The sequence below is a fragment of the Monodon monoceros genome, unplaced genomic scaffold (assembly GCF_005190385.1).
Source record: "Monodon monoceros isolate NGI ecotype Baffin Bay Population unplaced genomic scaffold, NGI_Narwhal_1 Super_Scaffold_10, whole genome shotgun sequence".
Taxonomy (NCBI): Eukaryota; Metazoa; Chordata; class Mammalia; order Artiodactyla; family Monodontidae; genus Monodon; species Monodon monoceros.
Genome location: NW_021703766.1, coordinates 56307188 through 56334923, shown reverse-complemented (window position 1 = coordinate 56334923; position 27736 = coordinate 56307188). Strand labels below are relative to the sequence as shown.

The following is a 27736-nucleotide window of genomic DNA, read 5'->3' as shown; positions in this document are numbered from 1 at the left end:
AAAAAAAAAAAAAAAAAAAAAAAAGCCATTTACAAATCACTAAAAAAAAAAAACCCCAACAACCTAGACATAAACCCTAACAAAAATGTACAGAACCTGTATTGTTCAATATTATAAAATGGTAATGAAATATCAAGAATTACTTAGATACATGAAACACCATACCATGTACTGTGTTCATGGTGCTGCTTTTAAACAAACTGCTCTACAGGTTTAAATCAATTTCTATAAACACGTGAGCAAGGTTTTTTTGCATCCTAAGATTTATATGGCAAGTCCAAGGAACTAGAAAGCGGAGTTAATTTAAATAATAAAAGTATTCACTTTACCCAATTTTAAGATTTACCGTATAGCTACAGAAATTAAACAACAGATTGAATCAATAAAAAGTCTGAATGTTTGGTGTTTAAAACCACCAAAAGAACCGTTTGTTTTTTAAAAAAACCAAAGCCTGAAACAGTCTTAACTGGTGCAATAAAACGTGCCCGTGTGTCATATGTGTATCTTTATCTACTTAAATACCTGGCTTCAAGTGTCTAACTCTCCCAATACTGGACAGCAACGAATGTATATATAAGACACATAAAGGGTCAAGGCCCTTTGCCTGTGAAATAACATTCCCCTCATCCCAAGTAAACTAAGGGATCCATGACAAAGTGCCATAACCTTGACAGAGAAGTCTCAAACTATGTTTGCATTTCATTTTTTCATCTAAGTTTCCACCTTCGTTTTATAAAAATTCCTGAGATAACACTACAGTGTAAACTAAGGGAAAAACGTAGCTAAAGTTTTCCTTAGTGCACAATAAACACTGGTCTCTCCCTCACAGATGAACTCTCAGATGTAGAGTAAGGCTCTAGGCTGGGTCAATTTCTACAATGCGTCTTTACACAACTACTGATGATCCGTGACAGGTTTTCTCACAGAGAAGATACCTGTGGGGTTTCTCTTTGGTATGTACGATCAGATGTAATGGTAGGTGTTTTCTCCTGCAAAAGATTTTCCTCGGTGTTTACATTCAAAAACTCTTTGCCCAACAGGAGTTCTCGGAGGGTGACTGAGGTTTGCCCACTGGTGAAGGTTCTTCCTACATCTGTCACACTGACAGGGTTTCTCCCAGTATGAATCCTTTGATGCTGAGTGAGGGATGAGCTACGACTGAAGGCCTTTCCACATTCACTGCACTTATAAGGCTTCTCACCGGTGTGGATGATGGCATGTCGAATGAGGTTTGTGCTCCAGCAAAAGGACTTCCCACACTCCATGCATTCATAGGGCTTCTCTCCACTGTGAATCCGCTGGTGCCTGGTGAGGCCTGACCTGCGGTTGAAGGCCTTCCCACACTCCGTGCACTCAAAGGGCTTCTCCCCAGTGTGGATGCTGAAGTGCCGAATGAGGTCTTTCCTAGTGCTAAAGGCTTTCCCACATTCTTTGCACTCAAAAGGTTTCTCTCCAGTGTGGGCCCGTTTATGCAAGATAAAAGTGGAGCAGTGGGTGAAGGCCCTTCCACATTCAGTGCACACAAAAGGCTTCTCCCCAGTGTGAATCCGCTGGTGCCTCTTGAGGTATGATCTGTGGTTGAAGGCCTTCCCACACTCGAGGCATTCAAAGGGCTTCTCCCCAGTGTGGATGACATAGTGGTGAATGAGGGCTGCGCTCTCACAGAAGGCTTTACCGCATTCACTGCACTCGTAGGGCTTCTCCCCAGTGTGAGTCTGCTGGTGCCACATGAGGTATGACTTGTGTTTAAAAACCTTGCCACATTCAAAGCACTCATACGGATTCTCACCACTGTGGATGATGTGATGTCGAAGGAATCCTGGCCTATGTCGGAAGACTTGCCCACATTCTTTGCACACAAAGGGTTTTTCCCCGGTGTGTCTCCTCTTATGTAAGACAAAGTTGGAGCGGTGGGTGAAGGCCTTTCCACATTCATTGCACTTGTAAGGCTTCTCTCCAGTGTGAATCCGCTGGTGTTGTGTAAGGTAGGACCTGCGGTTGAAGGCCTTCCCGCACTCTGTGCACTCATAGGGCCTCTCCCCGGTGTGGATCATGTGGTGCTGGAGGAGGTGTGTGCTCTTAATAAAGGTTTTCCCACACTCTGTGCATTCATAGGGCTTCACACCAGAGTGAATCTTTTCATGTCCAGCAAGAAGGTGTTTCTTGTTAAAAACTTTCCCACATTCGCTGCATTTAAAGACACTTTCCTCTTCCTGAATCATGTGATCATTACCAGATCCACATAAGTCATGGTCATGGACAGCACCTCCTGCAGGGACCAGCTCCTCTACAATCCTTGAACACACACCACCAGCTGTCCCTAAGCTGCCATGTTCAGGACTCATTTTCTCAGGAAGCTTCTCCCTCTGGGGGTCCATCCCTGGTCCCAAGTGTCCTTCCTGCATTTCCAACAGCCCATCCTGATCCTTGGTTTGTCCAAACCGGGAGTCCCCTGGGCCTCCTTGTATTAGTTCCTGGATAGAGGCTCCCTCAAATAGGGTTGGCTCACAAGTGGTAGGTTCTGTGGTCTTGGGTTTTCCTTTGTCAACTGAAAGAAACCCAATAAACAAGGCCATTAGTAATACCAACAAGGAAGAAACAAAATCAGCATTTCAGTGAAAAAGATAAAGATGAAAACAGTGCCTCTGTGTCTGTTTTGCTACCTCTGAATCTCAACATTGTAACTTCTTTCTTGGTCATTAGACTGCTGACACCTTGAAAGCCAGACCCAGTAAGAGAGTCTGCAATGGACATAACGCCACAATTTCACAGGCTTGGCTGGACAGAGTAATAATGCCTCTGTGGGCTTTCAGTTTCCTTTAATCAAAGACATCCCATGTTGCTGTAAGAACACGAGGAAAAGGGAATTCCATAATGGTACAGTGGTTAGGACTCTGTGCTTTCACTTCCTGCCAGGCCCAGGTTCAATCCCAGGTGGGGGAACTACAATCCCGCAAGCCAAGTGGCACGGCTGAAAAAAAAAACACACAAAAAAACCCACTAGGGAAAGGCATCTAATGCAGCCCTGATAAAGGACAGGAAGTGTATAATGCCAATTCAACTATCTCCAAAGAGAAGTATGGTCCTTGCCCCAGCTCTAAGGAAGTAAGCTGTAAACTGGGTATCTCCAGAGAGACAGGCATGTCTTTGTTGTTCATGGTGAGTCCCTAGGGATGTACATGATACTTTACAACAGATGACTCACTATGAGCCCCTAGATAGTTTATGCTAAAGAGGTGACTTTGAACCACGAGTTATCAGCTGGATCTCTGGAAAGGGAAGAAGGGTGGAGACTGAGTCCCATGTACAATGACTCAATCAATCATGCTTCTGTAATGAAAACTCAACAAAAATCTGCATACCGAGGCTCTGGTGAGTTTCCTGGGTTGGCAACACTCCGTGCACATACTGCCAAATATCGATTCCAGGAGGTAATGAGACGCCGAAGACACGGAAGCTTCGTGTCTGGAACACCTCCGGCCCCTCTTCTACTCTGCATCTTTTGCCTGTAACAAACACGATTTGTGAGCATAACAGGTTTTAGGGAGTTTTGTGAGTCTCCTAGCAAATCACTGAGCCTGAGGGTGGACTGGGAAACCCCTCGACTTGCAGATGGTTCACAACACCTGGGCAGACTTGGCAGTCCTGGAGTTCTGTATTTCTAACCTTGAGTTTTGCTAACTGTGTGCAGGAAGAGACCAGGGGAGTCCTACTGGCACCACTGGAGTTGCCACAGAGAGGAGGCGGGAAGGACACTATAGCCTTAGGACACAGAATGTACAAAGGCCCCCCAGGCCATGAGGATGGTATTGACAAGAATCCAGGGAAACTGATTCCCATGGTTTTGACTTGGGTTACAGTGAGGACTCCCAGAACAGGGCTTATAAGGCAGGAGGTGAGCAGGACTGGGATGGACACATTAGGTCTGTTATGCCCGAACAGTTTGGTGAAAAGACTAGAAAAATACACATGATCTAGACGGAGAAAATATTAATAGTTTACTTGAAAACATTAAAGAGGAGCTATACCAATGAAGAATTTAACGTGGGGGGAGGTGAAATTGGAGAAAGATGGTCAAAAGGTACAAAATTCCAGTTTTAAGATAAACAAGTCCTAGGGATACAGTGTACAACTCAATAACTGTAGCTAACACTGCTGTATGCTATAAAAAAGCACTGTTAAGAGAGTAATCCTAAGAGTCCTCATCACAAGGAGAAATTTTTTTTTCCTTTTCTCTTTTCCTCTTTACTTTTTTTTCTATCTATATGGGTGTCAGCTGAACCTACTGTGGTAATCATTTCACAATATATGTAAATCAAACCATCAGGCTGTATGACTTAAAACTTATACAGAGGACTTCCCTGGTGGCACAGTGGTTAAGAACCCACCTGCCAATGCAAGGGACATGGGTTGGATCCCTGGTCCGGGAAAATCCCACATGCTGTGGAACAACTAAGCCCATGCGCCACAACTACTGAAGCCTGTGCGCCTAGAGCCCATGCTCTGCAACGAGAAGCCACCGCAATGAGAAGCCCGCACACTGCAACAAAGAGTAGCCCCCACTCGCCACAACTAGAGAAAGCCCGCACGCAGCAACAAAGACCCAACACAGCCAAAAAAATAAAATAAATAAAAATAAATAAATTAGACAAGCCTCTTAGATAGCCTCATCCACCAGAGGGCAGACAGCAGAAGCAAGAACTACAATCCTGCAGCCTGTGGAACAAAAACCACATTCATAGAAAGACAGACAAGATGAAAAGGCAGAAGGCTATGTACCAGATGAAGGAACACGATAAAACCCCAGAAAAACAACAAAATGAAGTGGAGATAGGCAACCTTCCAGAAAAAGAATTCAGAATACTGATAGTGAAGATGATCCAGGACCTTGGAAAAAGAATGGAGGCAAAGATCGAAAAGGTGCAAGAAATGTTTAACAAAGACCTAGAAGGATTAAAGAACAAACAAACAGAGATGAACAATACAATAACTGAAATGAAAAATACACTAGAAGGAATCAACAGCAGGATAACTGAGGCAGAAGAACGGATAAGTGACCTGGAAGACAGAATGGTGGAATTCACTGCTGCAGAACAGAAGAAAAAAAAAGAATGAAAAGAGATGAAGACAGCCTAAGAGACCTCTGGGACCACATTAAATGCAACAACATTTGCATTATAGGGGTCCCAGAAGGAGACGAGAGAGAGAAAGGACCAGAGAAAATATCTGAAGAGATTATAGTCGAAAACTTCCCTAACATGGGAAAGGAAATAGCCACCCAAGTCCAGGAAGCGCAGAGAGCCCCATACAGGATAAACCCAAGGAGAAACATGTCAAGACACATAGCAATCAAATTGGCAAAAATTAAAGACAAAGAAAAATTATTGAAAGCAGCAAGGGAAAAATGACAAATAACATACAAGGGAACTCCCATAAGGTTAACAGCTGATTTCTCAGCAGAAACTCTACAAGCCAGAAGGGAGTGGAATGATATACTTAAAGTGATGAAAGGGAAGAATCTACAACCAAGATTACTCTACCTGGCAAAGATCTCATTCAGGTTCGATGGAGAAATCAAAAGCTTTACAGACAAGCAAAAGCTAAGAGAATTCAGCACCACCAAACCGGCTCTACAACAAATGCTAAAGGAACTTCTCTAAGTGGGAAACACAAAAGAAAAGGACCTACGAAAACAAACAATTAAGAAAATGGTCATAGGAACATACATATTGAAAATTACCTTAAATGTGAATGGATTAAATGCTCCAACCAAAAGACACAGGCTTGCTGAATGGATACAAAAACAAGACCCGTACATATTCTGTCTACAAGAGACTCACTTCAGACCTAGGGACACATACAGAGTGAAAGTGAGGGGATGGAAAAAGATATTCCATGCAAATGGAAATCAAAAGACAGCTAGAGTAGCAATACTCGTAATCAGATAAAATAGGCTTTAAAATAAATGTTAGAAGAGACAAGGAAGGACACTACATAATGAACAAGGAATCAATCCAAGAAGAAAATATAACAATTATAAATACATATGCACCCAACATAGGAGCACCTTAATACATAAGGCATCTGCTAACAGCTATAAAAGAGGAAATCAACAGTAACACAATAATAGTGTGGGACTTTAACACCTCACTTACACCAATGGACAGATCATCCAAACAGAAAATTAATAAGGAAACACAAGCTTTAAATGACACAATAGACCAGATAGATTTGATATTTATAGGACATTCCATCCAAAAATAGCAGATTACACTTTCTTCTCAAGTGCACATGGAACATTCTCCAGGATAGATCACATCTTGGGTCACAAATCAAGCCTCGGTAAATTTAAGAAAACTGAAATCATATCAAGCATCTTTTCTGACCACAATGCTGAGATTAGAAATCAGTTACAGAGAAAAAAACGTAAAAAACACAAACACATGGAGGCTAAACAGTATGTTATTAAATAACCAAGAGATCACTGAAGAAATCAAAAAATACCTAGAGACAAATGACAATGAAAACACGAAGATCCAAAACCTATGGGATGCAGCAAAAGCAGTTCTAAGAGGGAAGTTTATAGCAATACAAGCCTACCTCAAGAAACAAGAAAAATCTCAAACAATCTAACCTTACACCTAAAGGAACTAGAGAAAGAAGAACAAACAAACCCCCCCAAAAAAAGTTTGCAGAAGGAAAGAAATCATAAAGATCAGAGCAGAAATAAATGAAACATAAACAAAGAAAACATTAGCAAAGATCAATGAAACTAAAAGCTGGTTCTTTGAGAAGATAAACAAAATCGATAAACCATTAGCCAGACTCATCAAAAAGAGGGAAAGGACTCAAATCAATAAAATTAGAAATGAAAAAGGATAAGTTACAACAAACACCGTAGAAATGCAAAGCATCCTAAGAGACTACCTACAAGCAACTGTATGCCAATAAAACGGACAACCTGGGAAGAAATGGACAAACTCTTAGAAAGGTATAACCTTCCAAGACTGAACCAGGAAGAAATAGAAAATATGAACAGACCAATCACAAGTAATGAAATTGAAACTGATTAAAAATCTTCCAACAAACAAAAGTCCAGGACCACGTGGCTTCACAGGTGAATTCTATCAAACAGTTAGAGAAGAGCTAACACCTATCCTTCTCAAACTCTTCCTAAAAATTGCAGAGGAAGGAACACTCCCAAACTCATTCTATGAGGCCACCATCACCCTGATACCAAAACCAGACAAAGATACCACACAAAAAAAGAAAATTACAGACCAATATCACTGATGAATATAGATGCAAAAATCCTCAACAAAATACTAGCAGAGACTCTGGGATGGCTCACACCAAGGAGTACTTCCCTAAACTTCTGCTGTCAGTGTCCTTGTCCCCACGGTGAGCCACAGCCTCTCCCTGCCTCTGCAGGAGACCCTCCAACACTAGAAGGATGGACCCCAACCTCCAAACTTGATTCGTATGTTGAACCTGAAGACAGTTCACACACCAAGAGAATCTGACAGAACGTCATCACATGAGGGACTCCTGGTGAAATCAGTTTGTGGAAACAGACTAAATTTTCCATATTGGATCAAGGATGGCAACACGTTAAAAGAGTTGAACAAGGAAAGAAGACATGAGAGGAGGCTACAAAAGACAGACACTACTGGGATCACAATGAATCTGAGGTCACAAAACTCTACCCCATGCTGCTTCTGGGCCTTGGAGCTCCATGTTATTTTTCCAGCACACCACCTTCCATTTGTGATGAAGAATGCTACTCATCAGTATAAAGAAAAAAGGAGATGAGGGAACCGCATGGCCACCTAATGATGGTGGTCCTGAACCGAACATGCATCTCTCTGAAGTATGCCTGTTATCCCACCAATAAAAGAAGCCAGCATGACAGAAGTGGAAGCAAAAGAGATGTGAAAGTACAACCTTCAGAAATTATCTTGGGGAGAGAATTAACATTGAACACAGTAACTATAATTATGACGCACTGCAAAGTTTGACACTAGTAACCACCTAAACTTATCTCCCTCTCTTGATTTCTGCTCTTCCCCCAGCTCTTTAGTATTCTTTGTGTACTTCTTTTTTCATCTCCTTCAAGGTTTTACTAAGGGAACTTATAAATTGTCTCATTCGACCTCAAAAACAAAACAAAACACTAGCAAACAGAATCCAACAACACATTAAAAGGATCATAAAAAAATTAATTTAAAAAAGTAAAAAAACCCCAAAAAACTGTATTCCTATCTCACACTATACTCAAATTCTACCTCAGACCAAAAAGAGTTAAATGTCAAGTGCCAAGCTTAGAACATCTTAGAATAAAACAAGAATATATTTTTGATATTGGGGATAGAGCAGCATCTATAACTGATAAAAGTATCAAGAATGTACAAAAAAAATCCCTACAAACAAAAGAGAAACAAGGTAACAGAAACAGGCATTTTCCATGAAATGACATTTCAAAGAAGTTGTTTCTCAGTATCCACAGCAGATTAACTGGTTCCAGAAACCCCCTGCTCAATACTAAAATCTGCAGATGCTCAAGTCCTTTATATAAAATGGTGGAGTATTTGCATATAACCTACACACATCCTCCTGTGTACCTTAAATCATCTCTAGATTGCTTATAATATCTAATACAATGTAAATGCTATATATTGATAAACAGTTGCCAGCACAAGGCAAATTCAAGTGTTTTTTTTTGGTTTTTTTTTTGCGGTATATGGGCTTCTCATTGTTGTGGCCTCTCCCGTTGCGGAGCACAGGCTCCGGAAGCGCAGGGTCTGTGGCCATGGCTCACAGGCCCAGCCACTCCGCAGCATGTGGGATCTTCCCAGACCGGGGCACGAACCCGTGTCCCCTGCATCAGCAGGCAGACTCTCAACCACTGTGCCACCAGGGAAGCCCCAAGTTTTTTTTTTTTTTAATTTATTTTTTTGGCTGCACTGGGCCTTTGTTGCTGCATGTGGGCTTTCTCTAGGTACGGCGTGCAGGCTTCTCATTGCGGTGGCTTCTCTTGTTGCAGAGCACAGGCTCTAGGCGCACGGGCTTCAGTAGTTGTGGCACGCGGGCTCAGTAGTTGTGGCTCACAGACTCTAGAGTGCAGGCTCAGTAGTTGTGGCACACGGGCTTAGCTGCTCGGTGGCATGGGGGATCTTCCCGGACCAGGGCTCAAACCCATGTCCCCTACATTGGCAGGCAGATTCTTAACCACTGTGCCACCAGGGAAGCCCCAAATTCAAGTTTTGTTTTTTTGAACTTTCTGGTATTTTCTCTTCCCCCCAATGCTTTCAATCTGTGCTCAGTTGAATCTGCAGAGGCAGAACCTGCGGATATGAGGGGACAATTGTACAAATGGGCCTATAATCACATGACAAGGTGCTAAAGGTTGTGAATGAGGGAAATGCAAAGCAAGCTCACCTAAGATATAATTTTGTGTCAGTCTGTTAAGCAAAAATTGAGGAGCCTTACAGCATCAAGGACTGAACAGGACATAACTGGTGGAATCTGGAGAATTATAAATAGGTACATCCCTTTTAGAAAACATTATCACCTAAACTTGAAAATTTGCATAACCTATAATCCAACAATTTTACTCCGAGAAATAACAAAAGACAAGCCTAACCGTGTGCAAGATGACCAATATATATGAATGTTCTTGGCAGCACTGTTTGTGAGGGTGAAAAAATGTAAAAAATTAAATGCCTCAGAGAGTGGATGAATACAATATGAAACAGGAGCATTTTTTATTTGCTTCAAGTGTAAGAAACACGGGCACATTTTTACCTTGAGCAGAGCAAGGATGAAATTGCTAAACAAGCAGAAAGTAAGTGAAGAAATAATTTCCCTAAAAGGTATACTCTAGACTATGGTTCAACAACTGGCCAAGACCTCTTCCACTAGGTGAAAGGAAAACTATAGACTGAGAGTCTGAATGAGTGTGGAAGGGTAGAAGACCAAGCAAGACAAGGGGATAGATTTTTAACATGAAAACTTGCTGACACATGAGGGGTCACAGGCTGAGACACCTGTCCTGGGGAAGTGGTCACTGCGAGGATGGCCGGATGCAGGGGCCGAGGGAGGTGGAGGGGTGAGGATACAGTCTCTGGGGCTGTATCCAGTCTCTAATCTGCTTGGATGGCAGGACCATGCGCTCTAACTCGGGAGGGGAAGGAGTGAGCATCGTGACGGGTTCCTTGCCAGGCATGCTGACTGGGTGCCTCTGAGATATTCAGGTGGAGAAGGGCAGAGAGCAGAAGGCAGAGGCTCGGAACTGCCCCTCTGAGGGGCTGTCGACGGGCTGCACACAGGAACTGCCCCTGAGGGGCTGTCGACGGGCTGCACACAGACACTCGCAGGCTGGTGGGGCCGCCCGAGGGACTAGGAGGGAAAGAGCACGACTCTGCAGGGGCCCCATCACCACATACGGCGGCCCCAGTGCCCTCAGCAGCCCAGATGTGGGGCACAGCAGGACAAGTGTCACCGTCAGGTTTTACCAAACAGGAGTAGGGAGACATGCAACAAGGGAAGGCTTCTTGAGTGTCTGGACGGACAGGGTGGGAAAGGAGAGGCAGACGAGAGCTGGAGAGCAGCTGGGAGAGGAAGGAAGGCCCTTTTCCTCAGAGGTCAGAGGGAAACGTGAGATGCATTACTCATTACAATACAGGGACATGAATGACACCAACGGCTTACTTCCCACGAGCCACTGACTGCGGCGCAGACGCTGTGCTAAGCGGTTTTATGCTTTAGCGCGTTATGTGACCACGTCCCCAACAACCCGGAGACGGAGCAACTATCAGGAACAGACTGAGCGCAGCAGACCACACTCGCCAAACCATCGGCTCCTCCACTTGGACACATGGCTCAGCCCCATCTCCCAGGCCCGTCCCCCGAGTGTGGCCAAGCGCTTAGTGCCTATCAGTGGAAGCGGGGGGCTGGTGTTTGTGCAAGTCTTCCTTGCCCTCTCACTCTCCTCTGCCTGCTGCAGGAGGTCAGGACAACCTTCAAGCCACATGCTGACGGCAGAGTGGACCCGGGTTCCTGAACAGCTGTGTGATGCACAGTCACACGGACCGGGTGTGCCTCAGAAAAAGTGCTTCCAGGGACATCCCTGGTGGTCCAGTGGTTAAGACTCCGAGCTTCCACTGCAGGGGTCACGGGTTCGACCCCTGGTCTGGGAACTAAGATCCTGCACGCTGCGAGGCATGGCAAAAGAAAGAAATTCAAAAAAAGAACAAGTGCTTCTACATGCTGAGCACCAAGATGCTGGAGTCTGTCTGACATGGCAGCTAAGATTTAACTTAGTCATACTTATATATACAAAGACACAACGAGATCCCGAAGTTCACTAGGGCCACAGAGCTGGTGATCGGTGAAGCCCAGGCAGCTGGAGCCCAAGACAGCTTGAAGCCCAGGCAGCTTGAAGCTTGAAGCCCAGGCAGCTGGAGCCCAAGACACATCTCAGCTCATGCACCTCTATCCTCCAGGAGGACAGAGGGACCTGGAGTCAAAGGGCTCCGTGGCCTCCAGACCACCACAGAGGCCCGAACAAGACGCTTCCCCAAGGAACCAGGGCCAGCGACCTCCCCCTGCAGGGTCTCCCAGCTGCCCAAATCTTGGCTCCTACCTGGACAGGTGCTTCGGGAGAGGTCTTTCTTCACAGTCCACAGCTTCTGCCCCTGCTCCAGCTGGAAGATCAGCTCAAATCTGGGAACAGGACACCCTGTTCATGGAGAAAGGAAGAAGACGCTAGGATTTCTGTGAAAACAAAGAAAACCCCTCGATCTAGTGTGGGATTTCAGGATGTGGACAAGACCTCTGAATGAAGCTGATTCCATCCACAGAAATCCTGACCTGGAACCTGGAAACCAAGGTCAAAAACACCAATGTTGCGGCTTCCCTGGTGGCGCAGTGGTTAAAAATCCGCCTGTCAATGCAGGAGACACGTGTTCAAGCCCTGGTCCGGGAAGATCCCACATGCCACGGAGCAACTAAGCCCCTGTGCCACAACTACTGAGCCTGCGAGCCACAACTACTGAGCCCGTGTGCTGCAACTACTGAAGCCCACACGCCTAGAACCCGCGCTCCCAACAAGAGAAGCCCGCAATGAGAAGCCTGGACACCAGAACAAAGAATAGCCCCTGCTCGCCGCAACCAGAGAAAAGCCCACATGCAACAATGAAGACCCAACGAAGCCAAAAAAAAAAAAGAAAAAAAAAAAAAACACCACCAATGTTGGGATCCAAAGACTTTAGACTGCAGTGCTGGTTGTGTAGACAACACCTATTCCCTTTGACCCCCATTGCAGAGTTCCAACTCTATTCAGCTGCAGCCAAGAGACACAGAGAATATGGCTGCCTCCTTCCAGAAGGTGTTTACTAATTAACCCAAGTGAATTTCAACCACCTGTGCATTAAAACCTCCTGAGATGTCTGGTTCACATCCAACTGAAACCAAATAGGGACTTCCCTGGTGGCACAGTGGTTAAAGAATCCGCCTGCCAATGCAGGGGACACAGGCTCAAGCCCTGGTCTGGGAAGATCCCACATGCCATGGAGCAACTAAGCCCGTGCACCACAACTACTGAGCCCGTGTGCCAGAACTACTGAAGCCCACCCACCTAGAGCCCATGCTCCGCAACGAGAGAAGCCACCACAGTGAGAAGCCTGCACACCACAACTAAGATTAGCCCCCACTCGCTGCAACTAAAAAAAAGTCTGTGAGCAACAACGACCCAACGCAGCCAAAAATAAATAAATTTATTTATTAAAAAAAAAAAAAAGAGAAAGAAACCAAATCTCTGCAGATGAGGCCTGGATACCTTACAGATTTAAAAAACCACCCCAGATTCTGGCATCAAGGGAGGGCTGAAAACTCTGGTTTCCACCAACTTGCAGATGACCTACACCAGCCCTCTGGAGGAGAGAGCTCTAGTCCAGGATGGCTGAGTGAGGGGAACGGCCAGTGCTGTAGTCCCGCAGCAGCCTGGGTCGCCTGTGAGGGAACCTGCCCGAGGCCCTAGACCAGGAAGAAGCAGACAACTGGGCTGGCACCCACCAACCCGGTAGCCAGCCCCACCTCTGAGCTTCCTACTGGTGAGATAAAAAATTTCCTCCAGGGTGAAGACTGAGCCGGTCTGTCATATACAGCCAAACACAGATGCAGGGGAAAGACACACAGACTCGGCAGGAAGTCGACGGCAGAGGTGCCAGGACTCGCCGACAGCTTCTCTGTCAGGTCCAGGGTTCATCAGTCATCACTAAGCAATGTGCTCTCCTGTGTGCTCCGTGCTCAGCACGGGGCTCAGCGACAGCGACCAAGACCTCCCTTCAGCTGTCAGGAGTCACGTTCCCTAGGACCTCAGGGCCTTTGCACATGCTGGCCCTTCTCCCTGGAAGGCTGTTCTCTACCCACCTTGCTCCTTCCAGCTACTTCTCTTTGGGTCTCAGCTCAAGTGTCACTCCCTGAGAAGAGTCTGCTGAACAGTGGCTGAGTCCACATGCTTAACCAATCCACCACGTCACTATGAACTTTTAACCTTAATAATAATTGAAAAGTTAATATTTATAGGGTGTTACCATATCCCAGGGACTGTACCAAGCAATTTAAATGCATTATGTTGTTTAAAATGGATGGAATAATTTAAAGAACTCACATATTTAAAATATTGACTCTTTTCGGTCAAAGTAAGGTATGTCTCCATTGAGCTAAGTCTTTTTTTAGATACCCAGCAAAATTCTGAAGAGCGCTCCTCCTGTCTAGGTCCGCAAGGGCTGTGAGTCCCTAGCTGCCACCTGATCTGGGAAGAGACGGAGCACTTAGTCTGTCTCGCCATTGTCAACACACCAAGTTTCTGGGCTGGTGACCCCGGGGCAACCAGGTAACTGGCTACTGCCTAACGCCGAGGCCCCCCAATAGACGGTTGGGATTCAAGTGTGATCAACTGAGCCAACAACACTGAAGTCCGTGGGGGGCTGCTCAACTGAGCTGCCCACCACCCTGTGAGAGACTGATGGCACTGCCTGCCCTCTGAGGGCACACCTGGCCAGAGTCCAGGCACTGGTCCCTGGAGCAATACAGGGATGCGAGTGGCAAAGGGCACCTCCCTCACACATGCCATGGCACAGAAGAGGCTTAGACTGCTTCACAGGCAAACCTTGCCATGGCTGCTTGCCTTACTGTTGTTGCAGTTTGCCCCAACCACGTAGCGGATAAGAGATCCCATCTCTGGAGACTGCTAGTTCAACGTATAATGGGGGGAGAAACAAAGGAATAAGGAATATTGTTTTTGCTGCCCTCTGAGACACCTGAGGATGTTTCTCAACCTACTCCAGATTGTGTAAGCCCGGCCAGTGTTTCCGGCACTCATGAGTGCTGCTGCGGACCAGCATGTACGTGGAGAGCTCTTCCTCAACACCAAACTGTCACCCCGTCAGGACACTGCCACCACCACTGCTGTCCTGAGGCATGAGCCCCAGCCCCTCCCTAGAAAGGCAGGCTGCCACTCACAGTGGTTGCCACTTGGGACTGCTAAGAGCCTACCAGGTAAATACCCAAATAAAAGAAAGAAAAATGGTGGTGGTGGGGGCAGAAAGGTGACCCCCCCACCCCCCAAAAAAGATTTTGTTTGGAGGCAGAAAAAAAGGAGTGGGGAGGAAGGGGCTCGTTATGCTGTGGCCCAGGGCCATCCAGGGGAGAGGCTGCATCTTGGAGGCCCCAGGCCCCTCCGCCCTTTCCTCTCCTCAGCAGGAGACAAACTAAAACTAAAAACCAGGGTTTTAAATGGCTGAAAAGCTCAAAAGGAAGAAAGAAGGGAAGGGGGCACATTATTAACCTTACATATCAAGCAAACGCCAGGTCTAGCAAACATAATACTGGTTCTAGACTACTTATTGATTTATAAGCAGTAACAACAACAAAAACCCCTAGATAACAGGGAGAGAGAATAAAAATTTAAATAACATACAACACATAACTAAGTTAGAACTCTGTCTATACTGACCCAATTGGAAATCCAAAATTTATATACTAAAATTTATATAATTATTATATAATAACTACATATGGTATAACAAAACTTATATATTAAAAAAATTTCATCACCAAAACAAAACAGAGCACTAATTGGTTTGTCTGACTCCACAACACAGGTTCTAAATTATCTTTAGAATTTGCTAAAATGCATCAACTGACAAAACTTCATGAATTTAATACAGGGGCTCAAATCATAGTTATACCTGGGGATCCCACTAAAATGAAACACTACTCCACCACTGTAAAAAGTATCTAAATATTAAAGAGAAAAAATAGGTATATCTCACTTTGACTGTAGTTTTACCTGAATTTCCTATAGCCCTAGTACCCACTGTCCTAAAGTATCCCATATTGGGCATAGATGCTCTGACACAATACACAATTAAAATAATTTTTTGGCACTTACAAATTAATTGGCTTGATAAAATGGGACCCTACAGACCCGAGTTAAAATAATAATTCAGCCCAATGTAAGTTGAAAAGGGGTCTTTGGGGAATAAAACTTTTATATAAGACCTAATTAATCAAGGGGTGGTGATCCCCACTGCTTCTCCACGTTGACAGCCCAGCTGTGCGTGTTCTTAAACCTAAAAAAACACAGGGCACCTCGCTGTGAGTTACTGCAATCTTAATGCCGTGGTCCCATCTGTTAGGGTTCCTGTTACTGACTGAATTGTGTCTCCCTAAACTGCATGTGTTAAACCCTAATCCCCAGTGTGATCCTATATGGACTTAGGGCCTTTAAGGAGGTAGTTAAGGTTAAATGAGGTCACGGGGTAGGGCCCTGATCTGGTAGGACCCATATCCTTTTAAGAGGAAGAGAAGGCCTCTCCAAGCCAGATGAAAAGTCAGATAGCACAGCAAGAAGGTGGCCAGCAAGAGATCCTTATCAGCAACTGAACTGGGACTTCCAGCCTCCAGAACTGTGCGAAAATAAAGCTGCTGTTTAACCATACAGTAATGGCAGCCTGAGCTGACTAACAAGATCCACACACCCAATACCCAGTATTATTAGAACCCGGTAATTACTCTTCAATTACAGATCTGGCTAACGTGTTCTGCTGGTGTGTATTTTGACAGCCTCTCAACCTCGGTTTGCCTTCTCTCTGAAGGCAAATAGGACTCCTCCCCAGGCTGCCCTGTGGGGTGGCTCAACAGCTCTGCCAACACCCACACCCTCTGCAGCCAAGACCTCAGCTGCACCCACCCACCTCTCTCCAGGAGCACAGGCGATGTTACATCAATGACAACCTCGTCTAAGGAGATTCATTTGACACGCTTGTGACAGTGAGTCCAACACCTTTTAATCCTTTGGGGACTAGTTTTAGATAAAAATACTATTTAGTATTACTTTGGGTCTGGTGGCCACATATTCCTCATTTATAAATTTTATTTACTCTCCCTGATGCTGATACTTGCAAATCAGCCCAACTTAAATGGGACTCCCTCCAACAAAAGCTCTAAAATCTGCTCAAAATACTGTTAAATAGCCAGTCCCATCAGTGTCCTCAGAGACTCCTTCACCAAAGAGGCTTTGACAACCTCTTCTCACACCTCCTCGAGTTTCTGAATCACCTACTGGGGCCACAGATGCCCAAGGGCTTCTGATGTAACAGACTGTCCCCTCAGCCTGGTACTATATGCTACTAAAACAACAACTAACTATACACAAGGCTCTCCGGGTAATGAAGGCTGTTGCAGACCCCGAGCCACTGACCGCCACATCCGGCTGCCCATCAAGCTTTGGATCATGGCAACAGCACATCACAAGCTCAGCACAGCTCCTGAGGCCCCAGGACAGGATGGAACCCAACCTGGGCCCTCTGACATATTCCTCTTGTAGGACAAGGTGGGTCCTTGCCAGATGCTGTGGTGCTGGAGGAGGGCACCCCTCCCCACAGCCCTTGGTTACCTGGGGAGCACCTTGGGATTAAGTGAGTGAACAGTTGTGGGAGTTTGTGGATCTCTTACATCCACAGCACATGATGGAGCTCAGTAGATCGATGCTGCTTTCTATCCTGTAGCCAGAATGTCCAAATAAAAAATGGGATCTAAGAAACATTTCTTGGCCTATTCAGGGGGTCATCTTAGTACTAGATGCCCTGATCAACAAACGGCCTCCTCTTCACATTCATTATAAACTGTTGGGCCATTGCTTAAAAACTGCCTCCTTCAGGGTAAAGAAACTCTTGTCTCACCAACACCCCAAAAGTAAGTAAGTCAAAATCACATGTCCTTACATTTATAAAGGCCACAACGATAGGCCTTGCCAGGAAGCTCCTTACTCCCTTTGGAATTACAGACATTACTGACAATAACCAAGATACACATTTCACTTCTCAAATTACACAATGCTGGGCTCTGGAGAGAGGTAGTCAATAGAGCTTCATGGCCCCAATAGGCCCCAAATAGCTGGTTTAACTGAAAAACATAACGATTTCCTTAAACAGCTGCTTTTCAAACTCCAGTCTGACAAACAAACCCCTCATTGGGCCTCTATCTCACCCCTTAGCCTTAACTCAAGGCTCCTTGAATCACACACCTTTAAAAATGTCCCACTGCCCTTTCCTACTCTGGAAGGGAATGTGCCTCACCTCTATGTACACAAAGACTCGTTCTACAGGAGGCCATTCACACTGTCTCCCCTGCAGTTACACACAGAGCTTCCCATCATTCCATGAGGCTGGAGACCAGAAGGAGGGAGCACACGCTCCCGGCACCCATTAGCCACACACTGCCCCACAGGCCAGGGAGCTGGTCACCTGACATGGAATCCATTTGCCCTGAACTTCAAAACAAAACAAAACAAACAAACCAAACCTTGAAGAACAGCCATATGGCATTCTGGTAACTGTTGCTCTTACTATAACTGGTCTGGGTACTTTTATTGGTTTATAAGTCAGAGGCCTGAACCCTTTGAGGAAGCCACTGTTTCAACCAAACACGGCAAATACTGAGGCCCACATCAAGTCAAGTGCGTACGTACCCCCTTGCAAAGGATACCCTGCCCCACGTCCCAGACCAAGACCTCACTGATGAAGATGACTTCGCCTGGGGACACGAAAACCTTCACCCCAGCAGATACCCACGGACTTCCTCTCCTAAGACAGAAATCAGACCTGGGACCTTTTTGCTTTCTTCTATTAGGGATTCTATCATGTTCCTGAGCTGCTGTCTGTGACCCTGGTATATGCCTCAATCTGCCAAAAGGGAAATCTCCAATTTATAGCTGGTTGGTCAGGACAGGTTGTGAGGACTTGTGACTGACATCTGAAGTGGGTGGGTGGGAGGTGGAGGGGCTGTCTATGGGACTGAATCCTTAATAACCTGTGGAGTCTGTGCTAACTCCAGGTAGTTAGGGTCAGAATTGCCTGGTATGGAAAACCCAGACGTTTGATATCAGAAGTGTTATGAGGAAAAAGGATTTTGTTGGTTTGTTTTTTAATTAATTAATTAATTAATTAATTAGTGGCTGCACTGGGTCTTCATTGCACATGGGCTTTCTCTAATTGCAGCGAGTGGGGGCTACTCTCCATGGCGGTGCGTGGGCTTCTCATTGCAGTGGCTTCTCTTGTTGCAGAGCATGGGCACTAGGCACGCACATTACAGTAGCTGTGGCACATGGGCTCAGTAGTTGTGGCTCGCGGGCTCTAGAGCACAGGCTCAGTAGTCGTGGTGCATGGGCTTAGCTGGTCCTCAGCATGTGGGATCTTCCCGGACCAGGCTCGAACCTGTGTTCCCTGCATTGGCAGGCAGGTTCTTAACCACTGCGCCACCAGGAAGTCCCATGTTTGTTTATTTTTTACAAATACCACACTAACATGCACACACATGTATATATACAAAGCCATACTTTTAGCACACCTTATAACTCCTGAAAGATTCTCTTAAACACTCCCCAAATTACATATCGATTTTCTTGGCTAATGCTACACAAATGGGAAACTTAGTTATGAGCCTGCCTGCAAGGACTTCCCATATCTCTACTTATGTTCTTCTTTTTCATTCTCAAAATGGTTTTCTATACTCTACAAGACAACTTATGCCATACCTTCTAAAACTCTCCACTATTATCCCCCAAAGTTTCCTTAATATGATGTGAAATATCAGAGCACACCCTTCATGTGCAAACCAAACAATCCAAAACCACACCCTTGCCCACCTCTTTAAGCCTCACACACCAGGCCACTATTCCTCCTGCCTTAACTCAAGCAGATCCAGGTTCCAGACAATTAGGGACACCCTTAGTGCCCCAAAGCCTGTTGGAAATATTCAAATCTCACAGATACTAATTAATACAGTGGGGACCCTGTGACAATTTCAATGAGTGGAGCATGAATAGTGCCTGAACAGTCCTGACACCTGGTCAGGGCTCAGGGTACCTGCACAGTGACAGTTATCAATTGCTTATTAAAAGTGACCCACTTAATAAATGTTTTCTTAGATTTCTTCAAAAAGGGAATCCCGCATTACTCTGATAAATGGGAAACCCAGGGTCACTTCCGTTGATGGCAGGTCACCATGAAAAAAATGCAGAAGTGAAATCAAAACAGTGTTCTTAAGTTCCAGAGAGCTCAGCTGCCTGCTGCTCAGGGCTCCTGGCCTAAGGCTACTGCCTCTGTTGACAAGGGGAAAGTAGCAACAGTTGCAGGGGTAGGGAGTGTGGGGAAGGCAGAGAAGCTATGTTAGAAGGGAGCACTAAACCCAGACTTCCCGTCAAACACATTCAGGAGGCAGGAAGAGAAGAAATGATGGAATGGTTACATCAGGCTGTATCGCAATGCCAGCTGAACAAGTGTCCCTGCACTCTCAGAAATTGGGTTTCTCAAGCTGACATGATAATTTAGGTCAAGATAATTCTTTGTTGGAAAGGTGGGGAGGAGCCCATCCTGCGAATTATAAGGATGGTGTAGGATCCACGTGCAGATTGTAATAACCAAAACTATCTCCAGATGTTGCTGAGTTTCCTCTGGGGAGCAACATCATCTCTGGTTGAGAACCACTTTTATGGTTATAAATAGGATGATGAGAGAAAGTGAGAGGGATGGGTGGACACTCCATGAAGTCTGGTGGTCAGAACACAGCTGGTGAGGAGGTGGCAACTGGGCTGAGAAGGGGCAGCCATGTAAAAAGCCAAAATGGAGAGGGCAGACAGCAGAAGCAAGAAGAAATACAATTCTGCACCCTGTGGAAGGAAAACCACATTCACAGAAAGATAAAATGAAAAAGCAGAGGACTTTGTACCAGATGAAGGAAGAAGATAAAACCCCAGAAAAATAACTAAATGAAGTGGAGATAGGCAACCTTCCAGAAAAAGAATTCAGAATAATGACAGTGAAGATGATGCAGGACCTCGGAAAAAGAATGGAGGCAAAGTTCGAAAAGATGCAAGAAATATTTAACAAAGACCTAGAAGAATTAAAGAACAAACAGAGATGAACAATAAAATAACTAAAATACAGAATACACTAGAAGGAATCAATAGCAGAATAACTGAGGCAGGAGAACGGATAAGTGACCTGGAAGACAGAATGGTGGAATTCACTGCTGCAGAACAGAAGAAAGAAAAAAGATGAAAGGACTTAAGAGACCTCTGGGACAACATTAAATGCAATAACATTCATATTATAGGGGTCCCAGAAGGAGAAGAGAGGGAAAAAGGACCCGAGAAAATATCTGAAGAGATTATAGTCGAAACCTTCCCTAACCTAGGAAAGGAAATAGCCACCCAAGTCCAAGAAGTGCAGAGAGTCCCAGGCAGGATAAAACCCAAGGAGAAAAACGCCAAGACCCATAGTAATCAAACTGACAAAAATTAAAGACAAAGGAAAATTATTGAAAGCAACAAAAGAAAAACAACAAATAACATACAAGGGAACTCCCATAAGGTTAACAGCTGACTTCTCAGCAGAAACTCTACAAGCCAAAGGGAGTGGCATAATATATTTAAAGTGATAAAAGGGAAGAACCTACAACCAAGGTTACTTTACCTGGCAAGGATCTCATTCAGATTCCACGGAGAAATCAAAAGCTTTACAGACAAGCAAAAGCTAAGAGAATTCAGCACCACCAAACCAGCTCTACAACAAATGCTAAAGGAACTTCGCTCAGTGGGAAACACAAGAGAAGAAAAGGACCTACAAAAACAAACCCGTAACAATTAAGAAAATGGTAACAGGAACATACACATCAATAATTACCTTAAATGTGAATGGGTTAAATGCTCCAACCAAAAGACAGAGGCTCACTGAATGGATACAAAAACAAGACCCATATATATGCTGTCTATGAGACCCACTTCAGACCTAGGGACACATAAGACTGAAGAGGGGATGGAAAAAGATATTACAAGCAAATGGAAATGAAAAAACAGCTGGAGTAGCAATACTCATATCAAATAAAATACTTTAAAATAAAGGTCATTTGCAGAGACATGGAGGGATCTAGAGACTGTCATACTGAGTGAAGTAAGTCAGAAAGAGAAAAACAAATACCGTATATTAACGTATATATGTGGAACCTAGAAAAATGGTACAGATGAACCGGTTTGCAGGGCAGAAACTGAGACACAGATGTAGAGAACAAACGTATGGACACCAAGGGGGGAAAGCGGTTGGGGGGGGGGCGTTGGTGGTGGTGTGATGAATTGGGAGATTGAGATTGACATATATACATTAATATGTATAAAATGGATAACTAATAAAAACCTGCTGTATAAAAAATATATATAGAATTAAATTTTAAAATTCAGAAAAAAGGGGCTTCCCTGGTGGCACAGTGGTTGGGAGTCCACCTGCCGATGCAGGGGACGCAGGTTCGTACCCCGGTCCGGGAGGATCCCATGTGCCACGGAGCAGCTGGGCCCGTGAGCCATGGCCGCTGAGCCTGCACATCGGAAGCCTGTGCTCCGCAATGGGAAAGGCCACACCAGTGAGAAGCCCGCGTACCACAAAAAAAAGAAAAATCAGAAAAAAGAAAAGAAAAGAAAAGAAAAGCCAAAATGCCCAAGCACACTCACCAGGCACAGAGAACAGCAAGTGGAGAGGCCCAAGGCAAGTATGTTAAGTATGTGCACAGGAAACAGCAAGACGCTGGCATGACCAGAGCAGACTGAGCTCAGGGAAAAGTGTGGGGAGGTGAGTGAAGGGTCAGCAGGGTCAGATAATGGGCCTTCTTATTTTTAAAATTTTGTTATAAAATATCTAAATATGTCAAACGTTTCCTAATTTTGTGTAACCTCTTCTCATTAACACAGAATACAAGCCCAATTCTCTAAAAACAGGCATGTCTTACCCTATGCCCTGGATTTACAGCTCTCCTTTCCCTTAAACTGAGAGGTCTAAAGTGATTATCCTCAGGCTGCTGTTTCTCCACCTTGGCTCTCTTGCCCTTGTGGGCTGGATCAACCTTTGTTGAATGGGGCTGTCTTGTCCATCCTCAGGTACTAAGCAGCATCTCTGCACTCTAACCTGCTAGATGCCGGGACCACCCACACCCCAGCTGTGACAGTCAAATGTGGCTGCAGACTTCCAAATGTCACCTGGGGATAAAACTGCCAAGTACTGAGAAGCACTACTCTCTCAGCTTCTCTCTCTTGGACTAGCAGAGGATCTTGGCCAGAACTCAGGGAACAAGAGACAATCATGAAGGCACAGGAGAACAGAAAAGCCCCATAACCGAGATCCTGTGGTTTAGAACAATACCTGTTGGCACTGAAGGCAAACACCTCCCGAGGCCCCACCTGCCTCACCCTCTTCCTGGAGACCATCCCATCACTCACAGCCCTGTGGACTGGGTTGCAGGGGATACGTGAGCCAACCAGTCCCACCCAGTCAGCTCCCTGTCTGGAATGTGAAACAAGAACCTCAGACAGAGGCCAGTCTGTGCTGGGCACTGGGGTAGAGGCTCAGGGAAGTATGAGCTCAGGTGGCCACTCCTGCCTCAGGGACAACCCCCTAGAGCCCAGCAGTAGAAAAAGAAACAATGTTAAGTATGCAAAGAAGTAAAAACAAGGTATCTTGGGGCCCCAGAGAGCAGGGACTGGGGTGGCCACTCCTGCCACAAACTTGCTGAGACACAAAAGCCATTCTGAAAAAATAGACATGAGCAAAGCTAGAGGGAGAAGTCAGGACAAGAGATCTAGAAGCCGGCATACTCCTGGTGGTTCCCAGTCCTTACTTCAGTCCCATGTGGCCCAACTGGAAATTCTGCCTTTGGGTTCTGAAGAACACCCCCATTTCCTTCCACCACCTTTTAGGAGCCAAAGGGGAACTGTTTCTTGCTCAAAGAAACACAGAGATAGCAGGCAGGAAAAGATGAATCTCAAAAATGACTGAAGCTGTAGGGGAGAGGGTAAGCTTCTCCATCAGCTGGGCATGGAGCCAGAGCATGCCTGACAAGGAGATAGCAGGTCCTCTGCATGGCAGAGTGGCAAGGCCTTACCCAGAGACACCAAGAGCCTGCAGTTTTCCAGCATCACCTCCTGGTACAGGGTCCTCTGAGCCGGGTCCAGCTGCCTCCACTCCTCCTGGGTAAAAGTCACGGCCACATCATCGAAAGTCACAGACACCTGTCAAATAGAGGTAGTAGTGCTGACCCTGGGGCTGTTGGATGGGATCAGAGCTTGTTTCTGGAAGGCTGTTAAAGGTGCAGAGAGATCAAGACCCTAACCACTTAGCACCTCCTGAGGGCCAAGCTCTAGGCTGGGCTGAAGTGGAAGTGGACAATGTTTTGGACATAATACAGTAGTGTAAGAAAGAAGTCTCCTATGCCGGAGCCACTGGAAAGTCACACAAGACAATGGAAGTGATGTGTGGGCTGTCAGCTGCAGACAGGAGAGGCTGTAGGACCTCAGAGGAATGAATAAATAATGATAATAACAGTATCAATAATGGTAACAACAACAGTACCTGAGCCTCCCTGGTCCTGCTAGCTGCCTGCCCCATGGTGAGGGCTTCACTTCCTGGTTAAAGTGACTAAAAGTTCCCAGTTCTTTCTTCACTCTCTTGTTAACATCCAAACTCTTGAAACCTGACACTTACCAGCTGTGTTACCTCGGAGACATCACGTCATCTCTCTGAGCCTTGGTTTCTGGATCAATACAACAATCGTTCCCACTTCACTAATATCGGTTGTGAGATTCAGACAGAAATTATTCAATGTTCGGTGTGCCTGGGGATTTTCATTAATTGTCCCACAGCCCCTGAGGTAAACATCTCCATGCCAGCCGATGACCCGAGACTAAGGGAGCTCCACCAAATCCACCAAGAGTCTTGTGTCTTACAAACGAGGAGCAAGATTTTAACACAGTTAACCTTGATACACGGTCTAATAAAGTAACCCGACACGCTTCCATCATCAAAATGAATACCTAATGACGAAGTTGTGAAGCATTTACACCAATTTTTGCTGTTAAGTCCATTTCATCACGCCTGAAAATATTCCTGTGAACATGCACAGAGAAGCAGAGCCTTCATCATTGACCTCCCTGGAGAGACCCCTGAAGGGGTGGAACTACCTGGGTAATGGCAGGGCCTGGACCAGCTTCCCACACCCTCCTGGGTCTCCCAGACTCCGGGGAGGTTCCACAATGAACCATTAGCCGCTTCCTTCCTGAACCCTGACAGCACTTAGCCCTACGCCAGGAATACTTCAGGACCAGAGAGCACAAATGGCTAAAGATAACACTGGCTTTGGCCATGAGACTGGCCACAACGTCTGACCTGGCTGAAGGTGAGTGGAACATTCGACAACAGACTACAGGACCTCGCCCTCCCAAGACACGTCTTAACATCTAGGAGGCACCATGGCAACCTCACAGGCCCTCATGGGCCTTGTGAAACAACCAATATACCTTGGCTTTGTCCATGCGCTTATCTCTCCCTCCATTTCCCAAGGCCACCGGTTGGAGAAAGGCGGGGGCGGGGTGGGGGCAGGGTACATCCCTGCAGCACATGGCGGAGTTCGGGATTTACTATGATGGAAACCCCTGAAGGATACATCATTTTTCCCACAACTTACTGAGCATGTGTCAGAGACCCAACAGCTTTTAGGACCAAAGATAAATTAAGTAGTAAAGCAGCTCCACACGCCAGACCACACGACCGCGAAGACAAACCCAGGGGATGCCTCCCTTCCGGAACCGTCTCCGCCCTCGGAGAGAAGCAGCTCCGCAACCAGCGTCCACTCACCTGTGTCTTGTGGGTCGGCGCCGCCGCCATGATGGGGCCCTGCGTTCCAGCCACGCTGGGAGAGGCGAGCACCGGGCGGCCTGCTGCTCCTCGCCTCCGCCCCGCCTTGGCCGGGCGACCTCGGCTGACAGCCGCTCTCCGAGAGAAAGGCGCACCAGACCTGGCGCCGCCCTCGGGAACTGCGGGGACGAAGGGCGGGTGCTGAGGGCCCGGACAGGCCATGGCCCGGCGGGCGACCAGTGCACACGCCCGTTTAGGGAATCACGGCCCGTTCCAAGGCACGAAAGGAAGTCCCATCCCCCTTTCCTGCTCAGTCCCCACGAAATGCCCTAGTAGCCACGCAGGCCAGCTCTCGGAACCTAAAAGCCAGCCAGAAGCGAAAGGCTGAGGCAAATGGCGCCCTCTGAGAGAAACCGGAAGTCCCGCCCACGTACGTGTGCCGCAGGAAACGCCTCTACGACTGGCCGTCATTGGCCAGCGACCTCCTCAGACGCCCAGTGCACACCTCTGGGTAATGTAGTCTCCCCTAGATCCGCAGAAGTGAGGAGCGCCTTAACTGGGGGGAGGGAGTGGGGCGGAGGGAGGAGAGGGAGTGGGGCGGAGGGAGGGGTAAGGGGAGGGTCTTCCTCCACCTAAGAGCCACAGGAGGAGCTGAGCGCCGGCCCAGACCTGTTTCTTAACAGTGGGTTCAAGTGGAGAGGACTAGGCAGTGGGGGCGAGAGCGTCCATGCTGTGCCTCGGGGAAATTGAGGCTTGGAATGCTGGGACAGTCGCCCAGGGCGGTGCAAAGGCTGTAGGGCTGTGACTAGGCTCGCAGCCCGCATAGTGATTTTTCCCCCTTCCCCTCCTTAGGCCTTCCCAGATCCTCTTCTTTTTTTTAGGTCCCCAAAGAGGGACCCAACCGGGATCCACAGAAGTGAAAGCACGGAGTCCTAACCACTGGACTGCCAGGGAATCCCCAAGAGCCTCTTCTTGAAACCTAGCAGGGCCCTGTGGAGCCTCCTCCCACCCCTCCCCCGCAAGCCTCTCTGCGTCCCCTACTTCTTGTCTGTGGAAAAAGCTTTACCGGACTAGGCCTCCCTCAGTTCCAAAGAGTGGGCTCAAACAGTTAATTATTTAAGGGGCAGCAATGGGAACAAAGAAGAGGCATTCAAGGAGGGAAGGGGATAATAACTAAAGCAATAAGTCAACCTTTGGGATGGGGTCACAAGACCATAGTTCTCCTTAAGGAAAACAGTTAACAATCTCTGATGCATGTTCTTAAGTTGTTTTTATAGAACCCAGACTCCCACCAGGTGGAAACTGCTGACCTCAAACACATCAGAAGCAAGGCTGGTTGGAATCAGAAGACTGATGGTGAGATTCCTGAAACACCACCCTGCTACCTCACCACCAACCGATCAGAAAATTGTCCATGAGCTGATCTTGCATCCTAGGACCCTCTCCCCTAACAGTCTTTAAAAACCCTTTCCTGAAGCCATTAGGGTGTTCAGGTCTTTTTGAGCATGAACTGCCTGTTCTCCTTGCTTGGCACCCTGCAATAAATGCTATACTTTCCTTCACCACAACCCAGTGTCAATAGATTGGCTTTGCTATGCGTGGAGTGAATGAACCCGAGTTTGGTTTGGTAGCATTCTAGGGGAACAGATTTTTAAAAAGTAGCTTCCCTGGTGGTCCAGTGAGTAAGACTGGGCCCACTTACCCAGTGGGTAAGACTCCGTGCTCCCAATGCCTTTGCCCCCCCAATGCCCCCCAATGCAGGGGGCCTGGGTTCAGTCCCTGGTCAGGGAACTAGATCTTACATGCGTGCTGCAACTAAGAGTCCACATGCTGCAACTAAGACCTGGCGCAGCCAAAATAAAATAAATAAATAAATATTTTTAAAAGTCTTTTAAAAAAAAAAAGGTAGCTTAAAAATTCTCCTGAGGAGGAAACCAGAAGTCCCATCTTGATACACAGCACACTTGTCTACTGCACCCTCCTGAGTCTTCTTTGGTCCAGAGCCTCCTTCATATGTAGTTGGCCTAGATCACCTGAGGAATGGATTTTCCATCCCCTGGGATGGGGAAGCCACATGTGGAGGAGACTTGGAGGGAAACTCAAGACTCCAGTTTTAAGCATGGTCAATTTGAAATGTTTATGAGACTACAAAGTATGTGTCACTTAATCATTTCAACCTATGACTGAACATTAGGAGAGAGTTCAAGCTTGGATATATAAATTTGAGAGTTGTTAGTTTACACTGTTATTTCAAGTCATGACTAGATGAGACTGTCAAGGGAATGAGTGTAGTCTGGAGAAGAAAATGATCAGAGCATGAACACTGGACCAGCCTGACTTCACTAAGTGGCTGATGACAGGAAACCAACAAACTCATGTCAGAGCTTCTAATGTCCACCCAGAGATATATTAGGGAATTTTAGAAGTCCCCATTGATGATTTTTTTTCCATAACTGTGGAGCTGAAAGAGTAAAACGCACTTTTTTTTTTTTTTT

General features: G+C 46.2%; 2 protein-coding genes across 2 annotated transcripts in view; one reads left to right on the top strand and one right to left on the bottom strand.

The window, feature by feature from the left end:
* Positions 1-30: 30 nt before the first annotated feature.
* LOC114884042 (zinc finger protein 264-like) lies at positions 31-25641 on the bottom strand. The gene is made up of 5 exons (XM_029202522.1): positions 25242-25641; positions 23494-23620; positions 11645-11740; positions 3363-3506; positions 31-2548 (listed from the first exon to the last, which is right to left on the bottom strand). Exons 1-5 carry the CDS (start codon positions 25461-25463, stop codon positions 921-923), a joined length of 2217 nt encoding a protein of 738 aa, XP_029058355.1. The 5' UTR covers positions 25464-25641; the 3' UTR covers positions 31-920.
* DUXA (double homeobox A) overlaps positions 25635-27736 on the top strand; it is a 16628-nt gene continuing 14526 nt past the window's right edge. The window contains exon 1 of the mRNA XM_029236522.1: positions 25635-25752. Coding sequence (XP_029092355.1) covers positions 25635-25752 — 118 coding nt within the window. The remainder of the gene's footprint in view (positions 25753-27736) is intronic.